The 13,219-nt window shown below is 35.8% G+C and overlaps 1 protein-coding gene across 3 annotated transcripts; it reads left to right on the top strand.

Moving 5' to 3' along the window:
- The first annotated feature begins 2,108 nt into the window (after positions 1-2,108).
- Positions 2,109-11,301, top strand: LOC130641994 (uncharacterized). Of its 3 annotated transcripts, none has more exons than XM_057449047.1 (8): positions 2,109-2,257; positions 5,737-5,926; positions 6,263-6,471; positions 6,554-6,640; positions 6,999-7,205; positions 7,460-7,610; positions 7,764-8,150; positions 8,544-11,300. In XM_057449047.1, exons 2-8 carry the CDS (start codon positions 5,743-5,745, stop codon positions 10,763-10,765), a joined length of 3,447 nt encoding a protein of 1,148 aa, XP_057305030.1. In that variant the 5' UTR covers positions 2,109-2,257; positions 5,737-5,742; the 3' UTR covers positions 10,766-11,300. The 3 variants fall into 3 exon arrangements, with proteins under 3 accessions (XP_057305030.1, XP_057305031.1, XP_057305032.1); XM_057449048.1 differs by having other exon boundaries at positions 2,123-2,275; positions 8,544-11,301; XM_057449049.1 differs by lacking the exon at positions 2,109-2,257 and adding an exon at positions 2,341-2,551 and having other exon boundaries at positions 8,544-11,301.
- Positions 11,302-13,219: the final 1,918 nt, after the last annotated feature.

The raw sequence follows: 13,219 nt of genomic DNA on the forward strand, positions 1-13,219 counted from the left end.
TTTTTCATGGTTTATTCTCTTTTTGTTGTTGCACCGCCTTATGAGTGAAAAAAAATATTACTTGATATACCCTAGGGAACAAAGATTTTATGCCGCCTTTTAGTAAAAAAAGCATCCTTAAAAGTTAGTAATGTAAATACAATCACCATTCACGTAAAATCGATTTAATTCGAAGCCTCAATTTGAACTTCATTCGAACTTGATTGTATGGATATTTCGAATTTATAAGTGATCATGATTTACAACGAAGATGTCCTCTATACGTCTTGCACGACCTTTTTCCAATAAAAACCTCTTTGACTTTTAACCCTTTTCCTACCGGAAAGGTGCTCATTCGGCAATCTCCCTGTACATTATCGTCTGCTATTTTTTTCTCTTGTGTACTGAAATTATTTAACTTTTAATTTCTGTTTGTCTCTCAACTTTTAAAATAATAAAAAAAATTGACTGATTGGTCACTGTCATCATTTTGTCATCAATGGTCATATGACATAAAAAAATTGGAATGGCCAATATTTTCCTTTTTTCGTGTTGTCACATGTACATGTACCTATATATTATGTTAACACCTTTGAAACAACATAATATAGCGAAAAACGGTTTTAATATAACAATTTTGCTCATTTTAATTACTTTCAGTTTTGACTATGCAGCCTTCATATGGCTGCAGCAATGGCCGCCATTATGAATTTTTAACATTTTTTTCTTGAATTTTACAGAACGTAAGTAGGACTTACAATTGACAAAGTTTTATGTATTTTCAAAAAACAAAAAGTCCCGATAGGAATAGGGTTAAAAGCGGCTTTCTGACACCTAAAAAAGCTGACTTTAAGGTTGTTTTAGATTATACATTGTGGAATTTCATAGAAATACTACGTTATAAGAGTTATAAGAAGATTATAAAAATTATAAGAGGGTTGTGCTACTAAATTTGTAAAAAACCGTCGCTTACAGAGTAACAGATATGATATTAGTTTAATAAGCTCGACAACAACAATTTATTACTAACCTGGTAGACACTACTGCTGCAGATTTTGCCAAGATTAAAAGTCAATTTCATGATATCTTTTACCGAATGGAGGGAAAAGACAATTTTGCAAGAGGACACCAATACAGTAAAGAGAAATTATCAGAGCTGTTTTGACGCAGAAACTTTTGAGGAACGAGGATAGAAGAATTTATCCTCCTGGTAATAATATCACTCCCCCGCCCCCCGCCCACCGGATTTTCAGACTTTCAAGGCTGATGTGGGTAATATATTCAGGGCAGTCGAGTTCAAAAGTACGACAGTGGATTTTTGAAGGATTACACTTAATATAAGGTTATCTAAATATTAACCGTTTGTTGCACATGGCCAAATTGGAAAATTGGCTAACTTACATCATTAATCCCTATGTATGACGCATAGTCTTTCTCCAATATCTGTTATTTTTATGGAGCTACTCACGTTTCCCTCTTTACTGTTTGTATTGGACAGCGAGGTTGTTTGGTAAGCAAAATTGTTCTTTAACACTGAGATTCGGTAGCTTTGAGTAAATAATTGAAAAGAGGGATGTCGCATATTCATTTTTTGCAGGAAAATTAATATGTAAATAGACACTTTCCACTATCTTGTCTTTAGATCTTTTTTTTGCTTTAGTCCTATCTTTAAACGAGATTTGTGCTGCAGCTTTTAAATTATAACCTATATTTAAAAACGTGACAGAAATGAATAAAACATGAAATCCTCACCAAAAATTTGATGAGGCTTAGAAATTTCATAATCATACTGCAAGTGCAGATCCTACAAAGGTCATTTTTAATTAGTGAAGGACATGGTACATGTTAGGTGTACTGTTGGGATAGCAGATATATGGACGGAACACTTATCATTAAGCCACAACTGTGGGGCTGTGAGTTTTTGCCCGATATATTAGGATTAATATAGATAGAATCATGAAGAAAAACACTGCGCCTTTTTTAAAAATGATTATTCCATGTATGTATAATAAATCAATGAAACATGGGTTCGCGACTAGTCGAGTTTAACTCGAAATTAACTCGACATTTATCATTACGTACCTCCACCATGGCAACTTCCCATTGTAAAATGGTAATTCATGCATAATTATGTTAATTATGCGTTTCAATTGATGCGTGAAAGAAAATCGTGAAGAGAAAAGTAACATGGCGAGGCGCGCACAAAGGATAACTAAATTTTGCTAATGTTTAAGCAGATTTGTTGATCAAGTTACTGTAAAATTGGGTACCTTGTTATGTAAGTTTTCTCCAAATGGTAACTAACTTCGTACTTGTGATTATTTTGGTGTTAATAAGCTTATTTTCTTCTATATATGATGCCATTTTGCAAAATGGGGCACGTAAAAATGGCGCACTTTTGAAGATGGCGGAAAAAAACATAAACACGAGCAGAAATAACCTTGTTTTTAAGGCAACATTATGTTTTATTCAGGCCAAGACATATACTTGATTTGTTTGACTTGTTAAATAATCAATGAATATATATTTAAAAACGTTTAACTGCATGCAATATCCTTAATACCAATGAAAGGTGTGATAGATTTTTTATTATGTTAGATAGATAGATAGATGTGGATATTTTACATGGCTATCCTCACAAATATGGAGGGATATATCCTGTCTATTATTTCCAGGGGGGGCCATTGCTTAGATAGAGAGTCCTAGAGTATTTAATGCTCATTTTGAGCTACGCAGACCCAATTAGGGCCAGCGCTCTACTAGACAACTCCCGGCAACATCCAACAGCGCACACAGTGTGCCATCTCCCTAATTTCCTTCACATGGCTTGGGTCAACCCGGGGCTATGGTAACATTCATTCGCCCATGTTGAATCGCTGTCAAGAGGAATCAAACCCCGGTCTCCCGCACAGAGTACGAGAGCTATAACATATGAATTTATTGTCACCTGCATGCATGGCCCTAGAGTACCTGTAGAAACCTTTCTTTATTTAATAAAAAAGCGCATTTCACAACAAAAGACAAAACTTGGTAGAAAAATGTGAAATAAAATTCTCAACAATGTCGATGCATTCTCTTTAGCTAACGTTTAATTTTTATTGTATAGTGTGCTTGTGAGTCAAATAAAGTCCAGCCTTATTCCCAGGGAGAAATGTCTTCTTTTCAAAAATTGTGTACAAACCTTTGATACCCTTATACTCCTATATATGAGCTATGGGCAAGTTCAGCCAACTTAGTAAAATTCCCCCATTTTCTCCTGAAACTCTTTATGCATTATCGAACCAACAGGCCATTCCTTGAGACGAGTGCGATCGCACGCACACTCGCCTGCACACTCGTAAAAAGATTTACTCATGAATTTTTTCTTTTTCTAAAATATAAAGCGATGAAAAAGGCTATTACGCTGATTATATAACATTCATTACTTCGTGATTGATTTGTTTAAAAAGTATAGAGAACATTAAAGTCAGCCCCCTTCCTTCATGCTGACACTCTTATGCTTGGCTGGTGCATTACACTGAGACTCGAATTAAAGACGGAAGACCATTTGGAACCATGCCACGAGTCAGTCCAACCTTCATCATCACAGAGAATACTGCGAGAAGACTGCCACTCATGCAAATTAAATATAACCAGCACATGGGAGAGGTTAGGTGTCCTGTACTTTAATACAGCTTTCGGCCGAATGTTCTCGTGATGTAATACCAAAGAAAAAACATGTTGAATAAAGTTTAAAAAATCTTTTTAAAAGGGGAAAGAGAAATAAAAAATGTCTAGAAATATATTTAATGCCAAAAACATATAGCGAATCTGCCAACACATCATCGCGTTCAACGTTGTTTCAACCTTGCACTATTACCATGGTTTTACAAAATTCATTTCTATAAATAATATATAAAGTTTAAACGAATAACGTTTATAACGAATATTTGGAAGTGTGAATCACACTTGCAAGTACTCCCATCTCAATTTTGCTTACGAGTGCGATTTTTTGCACACCATAGCACTCGTAATTTTTTTAGCGGGTGCTTTTTGTAGCTCTGGCATAGTTTTATTCAAAGTTTTATGCAAAATAGCATTTTCAATTCCGTTGACTTAGCCACAAAGAGACAGCCCTTGAAGTAAAGAGAGTTGTGGGACGCTATTTACTATATACAGTCAGGTAAAAAAAGAGAGTCCTGGTTAGCTTTCTGATTGAATCAGGTTTCAGTAACCCCATGTCTAACAAAGTGTATAATATACACAAATATAATTTTGTTGACAAATATAACTTTGTTGACAAAGGGCCTTTCTTTATGTGTATATATACAACAAAATCAGGTCATAGAGATTTTGCAAAGTCAGACCATACTGCAAACTCTGCTAAGCCATGTTCTTCATTAAGTGCTTTGATAAGAACAAGAAATAATAGAAATGATTGCCAAATTGTTCATCGTGAAAAAATGTATTTTGGCACTCTGTAACGAAGTAAACCACCATATAGATGTGGCCTGGGAACACCTTCGATCAATTACTATCCTTCTATTGCCGTTCTTCGTTCTTAAGTTTTAAAACACAATCTAAAAAAGCATTTCTAACGCCGTTTTTCGTTCTTAATCTTTCAAAATGCAATCTAAAAAAGCATTTATCGCCACTCTTTGTTCTTAAACTTTTAAAATGCGATTTAAAAAAGCATTTCTATCGCCGTTCTTTGTTCTTAAGTTCTTAAGGATACTGTAATGGTGTAAGTATAATTTTTTTACAAAAAAATTTTTGTTTTAAAAATATGTGAAGTTTGATATTCTCTACCATATATAAATATTTAATGAGTTGTCGGTGTTTGCACATCATTGAATAGGCTATTGTTGTAAAAGTCAGGTTGGGAAAACTCTTTCACGAGGAAGTTTAGATGTTCGTTTTTTACAATGTATAGGTGACTTAAAATGTCCGAAACTCCCCTCCACGATGGAGAAACTCAACAACACTTTGCACACGTGCTCATTGATACCTGCTGCAAATGACTTTGTCATGTTTTATGTATATTTTGATTATTTAAAGTAAAAAACAGGTTAAACACACAAAATTCATTTTTTCACAAATTTTTAAATAAAATACGAACAACGCTTTTTTCCATAAAATGTGACAAAGTATTGTTGCTATGGTAATGCCATAGTGATTGATAAATATGACCTAGAAAAAAATAAAACAGAGGGGAGTTTTGGCCGTTTTAGTAAGAAATAAAGATGTGGATTTATGGTTATATACCTGGAAAAAAAGTTAAATTTCATATTAATATTATCCTATAGACAATTTAATTTGCTTTTATATTCAATAAATAATTTTGAAGAAAAAAACATAATTTTTGAGAAATAATGAATATACTGAATATGTGTCTATACTCTTACAGTATCCTTATAATGAGATCTAAAAAACCTTTCTATCGTCTTTCTACATTCTTAAGTTCTTTAAATGCGATCTAAAAAAGCTTTTCTATTTCCATTTTTCGTTCTTAAACTTTTAAAATGCGATCTAAAAAAGCATTTTTATCGCCATTTAAAAATATTCGATTCGCAATTTTATTATTTTTTTCGCAAAGTGATACGCAAATGGCATTTTGATTCGCAAATTGTGAACTGCTAATTCGAACCCTGACCTTAAGTTATTTAAATTTTGTGAAGACTTTTTTTGCCAAAACGTTACCATATTTTAAACTTACTTTAAATTTTGCAATGTATGTATGTATTCTGCTGTATTCTACTGATGTTTAATTTCTTATAGCTCTAAATGCCTTCCCCAAGAAAACGAGCAGTGCAGGCTGCAAAGAACAAATTAAAGGTGAAAGTTTTTACACCTCCAAGACAGAGTGTACGCATCAAAGCAAATGCTGAAATAAAATCAGAACCCGATGATGATGATATCTCTCCTAAGAAAAAGAATTCAAAAAAGAAACCCACCATTAAATCCAAAGGTATCTCACATTGATATCATATTTTTATCTAAAAATCTAAAATCTAAGAATTTATGTCTTTTGTTTACACAACGGAAAATGTAATACTAGAAGGCAATGAAGAAAGGTGTGTGCAAAACCTTTAATATTCATCATTCTGTCCTTAAAATATTTCTAAAACGATTTCTGCCTAATTTTATTATAATGTCTTGTAGTAATTTGCTTTGTGTTACAGCTTTTCTTAAGAAGATTGGGAAGTTTTTATTTGCATGTGTGTGCTAAGAACCTTAAATTTGGACAAAAAAAGAAAAAAATAATTTTACAAACTTTAAAGAAAAATATTATTGTTCTTTTAAGGAAAAACTGTCCAAGCTGCAACGTCTGTTAAGGAGAAAGCAAAAAAGATAGCGGCAAGCAAGAAAAGGAAGTCTGCGTCTGATATTAAACAAGCTCCAAAGATGTCAGTTTTGGCGTTAGCTGCTGCACGAAAAAGAAAGCTGAATGGCGAAGATGATGATGAACCTCCTCGAGTAAAAAGAGAAAAGAAAAAGGTGATTTTTAAAAAGGTATGTACCTATCATATTAATAGAAGGTTAGTAAATCTAAGAATGGAATAGTACTTTATGTTTAAAACATTTTAATTTTTAGGCTACCAAAAAGAAAGCAAATATTTCTAAAAAGCGATCAAATCAATCTAATGAGTTTGATGGTGAAGCAGATTTTATTAAAGAGGAGGTAAGATAAAAAATGCCTATGATTTGTTTCATTTTTGTCTCCAAACCAATACATGAATAAGCTGTTAAAATTGTACCTGTAATCTCAGCCTTGTGTTTCTTAATGTTATGTTTCTTATGTTAAACTCCTCTCAACCTCCTTATAGTTTTGCAGTCCTTGCCTAATTAAAGCCTATAAAGATAGCAGTTTCTTTAAACAAACTTTTTTTAAATTGGTATTCATTAAAAAACTTTAGCTTGACCTCTTTGCTAAAGATATCAAATAATTAAACAAGTATAATTAAAACTCTTGTATTGAATTTCTACACCATTAGAATACGTTTTTGTGTTTAGTACTATATCGTTGTTCGTTTAACTAGGTTGTTGAAGAAACTTATGATGACCAACCCATGGTGGCTGTGAAACAAGAAGATGAACAGAAAGTTGAAGAAGAAGAAGTCGAGCATTTTGATGAAGATGAAGCTGCAGAGGAAGACGATCATAGTAATCTACTCATAAATGAAGAACACCAGTATATCGACCAATTGCAACAGCACCAATTGATGAACGAGCATGGAGAGATTGAGGTAGCTTTAACCTGTTAAGTTGCCTGTATTTACGATGTATTGCAATGAACTTTTTAAACCATTAGCTACTTCATTGCCACAAGGGAAGTGTGCTGTATTTTTTCCTACTTTTTATACTTTTTCATTTTATTTAATGCTGGCGTATCTGAAATCAGTAGGATTTAGAGCCAAAACTAGGATGGGGCAAAAAAAGCGTGGTGATGTAAATAATATATAAAAAAAAGTGTTCTGACGTAAAAGCATTTTTTGATTAGGTTCCTCAAGAACAAGTACAAGCTGAGCTTCAGCAGGAAAACGAAGAAGATGAAGATGAAGCAGAAGATGACGAGGATATCGACGAAAATTTGTTTTTTGGTATTCCGGAGCAAAGATCGCCCGAACTAGCGACGTGTACACATTGCAAAGGTAATTAGATGGTTTACTTTCCGAAGTTCCTATATTAATGCAAGGTTATATTTTAGCCATTGTATGCACGGAGTGGTTACCGAAGTAAAATCTTTAAAAATTGTTTTTTTCCATGGTAAGAAAAAATTATAAAGTTTTTATAAACGCTTCTAGGAAAATTTCGAAAAGAAGATGTGCACGAACATATGTTAACATGTCCTGAAAGATATGTGCAGTGCCGAGAATGTGGAAAGATTCTGTCCAATCTCCAAACTTTAGAACGCCACCACAAGCGATTCCATCTGAAGATACGCGAAGTACCATGCACGCTGTGCGACAAGATGTTTATCGATGAAGCTGCAGCGAGGAAGCATTTAAAGACGGTTCACTTTAAAGTGAAAAACTTTCACTGTCCACACTGTGACAAGTCATTCTCACAGCGCAACAAATTGACATACCACGTGCGCACTCACTCTGGTGAAAAACCCTATTCCTGTGCTGAATGCGGAAGAAGCTTCTCCTTGCTATGGAATCTAAAAACACATCTTCGAACTCACACAGGTAACTTTAAAAATAGGGAATTTACTTTTATGTTTTAAAAAACCTGACCCCTCGTGGTTATTAATTCTAATCTCTTATATCTATACATGTGACCTGTCACTGTATGTACGTGCGTGTGTAAGGAGTCGTGTTACGGGCACACCAAATACGACATATTTTATCCACTTTACAGAGACGGGCGACCCCGTGAATTTTTTTTCACTGGTTTAACAGCTAGTCTATATTATACTGATCGCCATATGTCTATTTTTTTGTCCCTGAGCTAAAATGGTACCTGCAAGTAGCAAGAATCGAGTTTCTGTTGATATTTCCACGGGTTAACGGCTAGTTGGATAATTTTCGTACTAACTGCAGAATAAACATGTGGATGTCTTAACCATTTTTTATCTTTAGGTGAAAAACCGTATGCTTGTGACACATGTGGCCGACGTTTTACACAAAAGCAAAATATGACATCACATTTAACCACCCACCGTAAACCAAAATCAGACAAAAGTTTTCGAACGCATTTCCCTTCCGATCTGGACGACTACGACAATAACGCAAGCGGGATTATTTCTACGGATTTTTCTTCAAAATCTTCCAAAAACTACAGAGCATATGAACAGGCGAAGCAGTTGGGTGCGCAGTCTATCGGAAGTGGACATTATGTGTTGGGTGATATGCAGAGCATCGAAGTCCACACAGCCGGTGAACAGGAAGGCGAGCAAAATGTTGGCCTCGAGCATGGTCTTGGCTTGCTGTCATCTGTCGCGCGTAAAGGCGATTCAACTGATGTACAAGTGGATGGTATTGTAAATATTCCGGATAGCCAACTGAGTGGAAGCAACCTGGATCAGGTTGTCGAGGTACTTATTCGTTCAAACAGCGAGACAGATAAAACTGGCAACCAACTCAACAGTGGAAATCAATCGCGTATCATACTTGATCCCAATACACAATCCATTACAGATGCAGATGGTCAGGAAATACCTATCGACACCAACACAGCTGCCGGGCTGGCGAATATCTTACAGAATCCCGACGTCCTTGCTGCTATTAACAACGCTGCTTCCACTAATAAATTCATTGTGATTGGACCCGTGAGTATGTTTGACGGCTCCAACGCTCAATCGAGTGGGAGCGCCACCTTGTCCACCACTGACAGCACTATTGGAGCAGAGGCTAACACCACGTTTACGCAAGAACAACTAGCTCAAATCCTTGCACAGCAAGAACAAAACGCTACAGCTAATCAGGTTTCGTCGCAAACTGTGAACGATTCCATATCGGCTACCACTGCACTTGCTGCCATGGAGAATTACCTTCAAGGAGAACAGCCGTCAAGTTCGTTAAGTAAAACTGAACAAGTGGTTAACAACATTATGGGGTCTATACAGCCGGACGGTAAAAGTGGTCCCAGTGCTGTGGTACAATCAGCCCAAGCTGCTATTTCACGTGCTTCAAATCTCACCATTTCTATGCCGCCAATGTCTCAAAACACGTTGACGATTTCTCCAGCAAATTTAGCAATAAATGCTGATTCGACACAACGTATAAAGTCGCTGACGTTAACAACGAACATCTCGTCATCATCCGAAGTAAGTAGTTCAGTGGATAATGTTGCGCTACACGAAGCTCAACACATTGAAGTCTCGGAAAATATGGAGGTGCAACAGCAGATGGAAGCAGAAAGCACAACACAGCCTGTCGAATTTAACCTTGTGCAGCCTGAAGACGTGATTGACAACGCAACTGATGGAGTTGCAGACAGCACAGGTATGGTGGGAGACCCCGAAAATGAAGCATCAAGCAGCGGAGAACCAATCCTAATGCTTAGTACCGATGAGAATGGCCAACCACAGATTATCGTAAGGATGCCAGATGGTTCCGAAACAATTATGTCAGATCCAGCCTTAGCGGAAAGCTTAATACAGGTACCTACTATCACCAATGCAGAAATCGAAGGAGTGAGTGTAAACAACGAGGCTGAACCAGTTCAGAGTATATCAATTGATCAGATGACTGGTGCAATGCAACTACAATTACCGGATCAAGGCATTCCACAACCAATGGAGCTTCCTACTCAAAGTACCATGGAGCAGCAGTTCACTGTATCACAAAGTACGGAAGCATCTGAACAAAACATGGCTGAGGAACAGCAACTTCCTGATCAAAGTCTAGACTCAGTGCCTACTTTACCGAGCGATAATGTCGATTCGAGTGAAAACGTTGAACTGGTAACTCACACGCAACAAGATGTAATTACGGAGTCGAGTGACAACAGCAACACGCAAACACCCGACAGTAGTTCCCAGTCTTTTCAAAGAGTCGTTGCCGAAAGTCATATCGATTCAAGACAGGGCGTGTTCGTTATGGAACATGTGTCGGGCTCCGATCAACCTGCTCAAAGCGATTTTGCAGAACAAAGTAACATTGACTTTACTGAACAAGAGAACACAGAATTCACGGTAGACAGTAGTAGTAACAACGATAATGCGACAGTAGATGTTTCCGGTAACAGTTATTTGCAACTAGATGATATTAGTCAAAGTACGAACGCTGAAGAGCAGGTTATAAACGCAAGTCAACCTGACGGTGAAACTGTAACTTCGACAGATCATTCTGAAACTTAATTTTGCATAGTGCTTTCGTCTTGTCCTGAAAGACAGATTTTTCAGAGAAAAAGCTCTTTTTTACGAATTCTTTATAAGAAAAAGTGGATGAAGTAATTTTTGCTCTTTAAACTTTAATTGAGTGAATTTTCGTACAAAAAGGTTTGCGGATAGAAGCCCTTGAAACTTTTTTCTAATAAGTTACCTGTTCCCGAAAGTTTTAGGTACGTTTCGACATTTTTACGGTTATATTATAGGTTTTGCCGTGTTAATAGTGTACAAAAGCTTTAATTATTCAATCAGACGTAATGTTATAAATATTGTTGGAAGAAAAAGAAATCGTAGTAAAATCGAGCGTCCGTTATCCGACCTCGTTACCAGGGATTTGTTTCCTAAAAGAGAGTCGGAACAAACCTTTCCATGTGGATGGTTTTTTCTTTAGTGATTCTCGCTTCTTTCCTTGGGTGAAAACCGTCGTTAGAAATTATTGGCCGCTCGATTTTCTACGTGTTTTATCTTATTATGGTGCGCGAAGTACATATGCGAAAAAAACGTGTTTTTATTATTGTTTAGCTTGAATTTGTCAGACCTTGGTAGGTAACGAAGAGTTGAATCTCTTGTTTCATTTTTGACATTTAGCGATCTATCAGAAAAAGTCAAACGGATCGAATTAGGGTTTAAAATATCGTTGGTCATAGCCTTGCCAATGGTGCTTTTGAGCTTTTTTTCTCAGACACCTGCAGTGAAATTTGTTTAAAAATTGTCTGTTCAAATGTTTTACGAAGGAAAGCAGTTGACGATATCAGGTGGCATTCATCAAACAAGAGTGAAACTTTTCTCAGCCAGATATCCTCTAAAGTGAACAGACGGCAGCGTTCGTTCGTTCCCGGCTCCGTAAAAAATTAAAGAGACAGCAGGTGGTGGAAACCAGGCTGTGGTCCCGCGTGAACGTTTAACTGATCGTTTATAAAGCGGACATTTTTACATTTTAACAGCTATTAGAAAAGTTTATAAATTACATGTGTGGGTCGAGTTTGGATCAAACGTGGTCAAAGATTTTCGTCGAGAGTATTATGTTAAATTAATGCAATCGCAAAGCTAAACAAATAGAACAGCTTATATGTATTGCTTTTTTGCGCGCAAAATCTGTTATAATAGGACAATATTATTTTCAAGGTAAACGGAGCACAATGACTAGAATATGTATAGAAATATTATTTAGTTTTTAATAACACCAAAACAAAAAAAAGTGCACTGTTGCACACTTTACATAAATAAGAACCTTGTTTGTATGAAAAGGCATGGTTTCTAAAAGTAAAACTAAGAAGAAAAATTCACGGATACTTCAACCTCGTCCCCAAGGAGTCTTGCGTTTTTGACATTAAACCCTGCAGCGAAAACACTTGTTAGCCTTCAATTAATCGCTAGCGGGAGTGCAAAGCCTTCCTTAAACCCTTAGTCGATATGATTGCTGAAAAACGGTCTATTCCGGTATCTTTAGCAACGAATGTCATACGAACAAAGATATGTTTCTTTTTAGTCATTTGTGTTTTATATTGTAAATTCTAGGTTGGTTTATGTTAATAAATTTGACTTTCATCTGAAAAAAAAGCGGTTTTGACATGAGGCAACAAAACCTGGGGACGAACATGTAAATGCTATTGAGAATTGTTGACCAAAAAAGACTCTGCCAACACAATAAAACTCTTCCTCCATAATAAAAAAAGCTTAAAGAACGTTCTTTTTTTAAGTGGACACAAAACGCGATGAAAATACAGTCCGAGTACTTGCTTTCTCGAAATTTTACTAATCTCGAACTTTTTTCCCGGTCCCTTGAACTTTTTAAGCAAATCTAGGCTAAAACACGCTTGTTATCTCGAACTCTGTTATTTCAAACTTTTACAATATCTCAAACCAATCATTTGGTCCCCTTGAACAATTTTTAGTTAGTTTTCTAGAGCTTTCGTTCGAATTTTTGCAAAATAATCGAAAAAATAACGTTCCATTTCAAAAGTTCGAAATGTCGAATTTAGGAGAAGGTTTATTTCGATATTTTTTGTTCAATCAAAAAGGCAGCCAAAAAAAGCTAGCTGTAAAAATCTTAGCTGCAAAATGTCAGGCTTTAGCTAAAGGACTTGGGAAAAAAGAAAGTATGGGGTGCCAAAGAACGCTGTTTAAACTTGGGTTAAAAACAAGGAAAAGCTTCTCTCGACAATTCGAACAAGCGAAAAAAATAAGAAAAAGCAACTATGCCGATGTAGATAATGTTTTATTTAGGTTGTTCTTGTCTTAACGAAGTAAAAGTATACCCATCGACGGGACAGTCATAAAAAAAAGAGCAATGAAGCATGCAAAAGAGTTGGACGTGACAGACTTTGAATTTCAGATGGATGGCTTGGACGCTGGAAAAAGGGTGAGACTTACACATTCATATTTAGTATATATTTTATATTCAACAATTTAACGAGTGTTGTT

The sequence above is a fragment of the Hydractinia symbiolongicarpus genome, chromosome 4, assembly GCF_029227915.1.
Source record: "Hydractinia symbiolongicarpus strain clone_291-10 chromosome 4, HSymV2.1, whole genome shotgun sequence".
Taxonomy (NCBI): domain Eukaryota; kingdom Metazoa; phylum Cnidaria; class Hydrozoa; order Anthoathecata; family Hydractiniidae; genus Hydractinia; species Hydractinia symbiolongicarpus.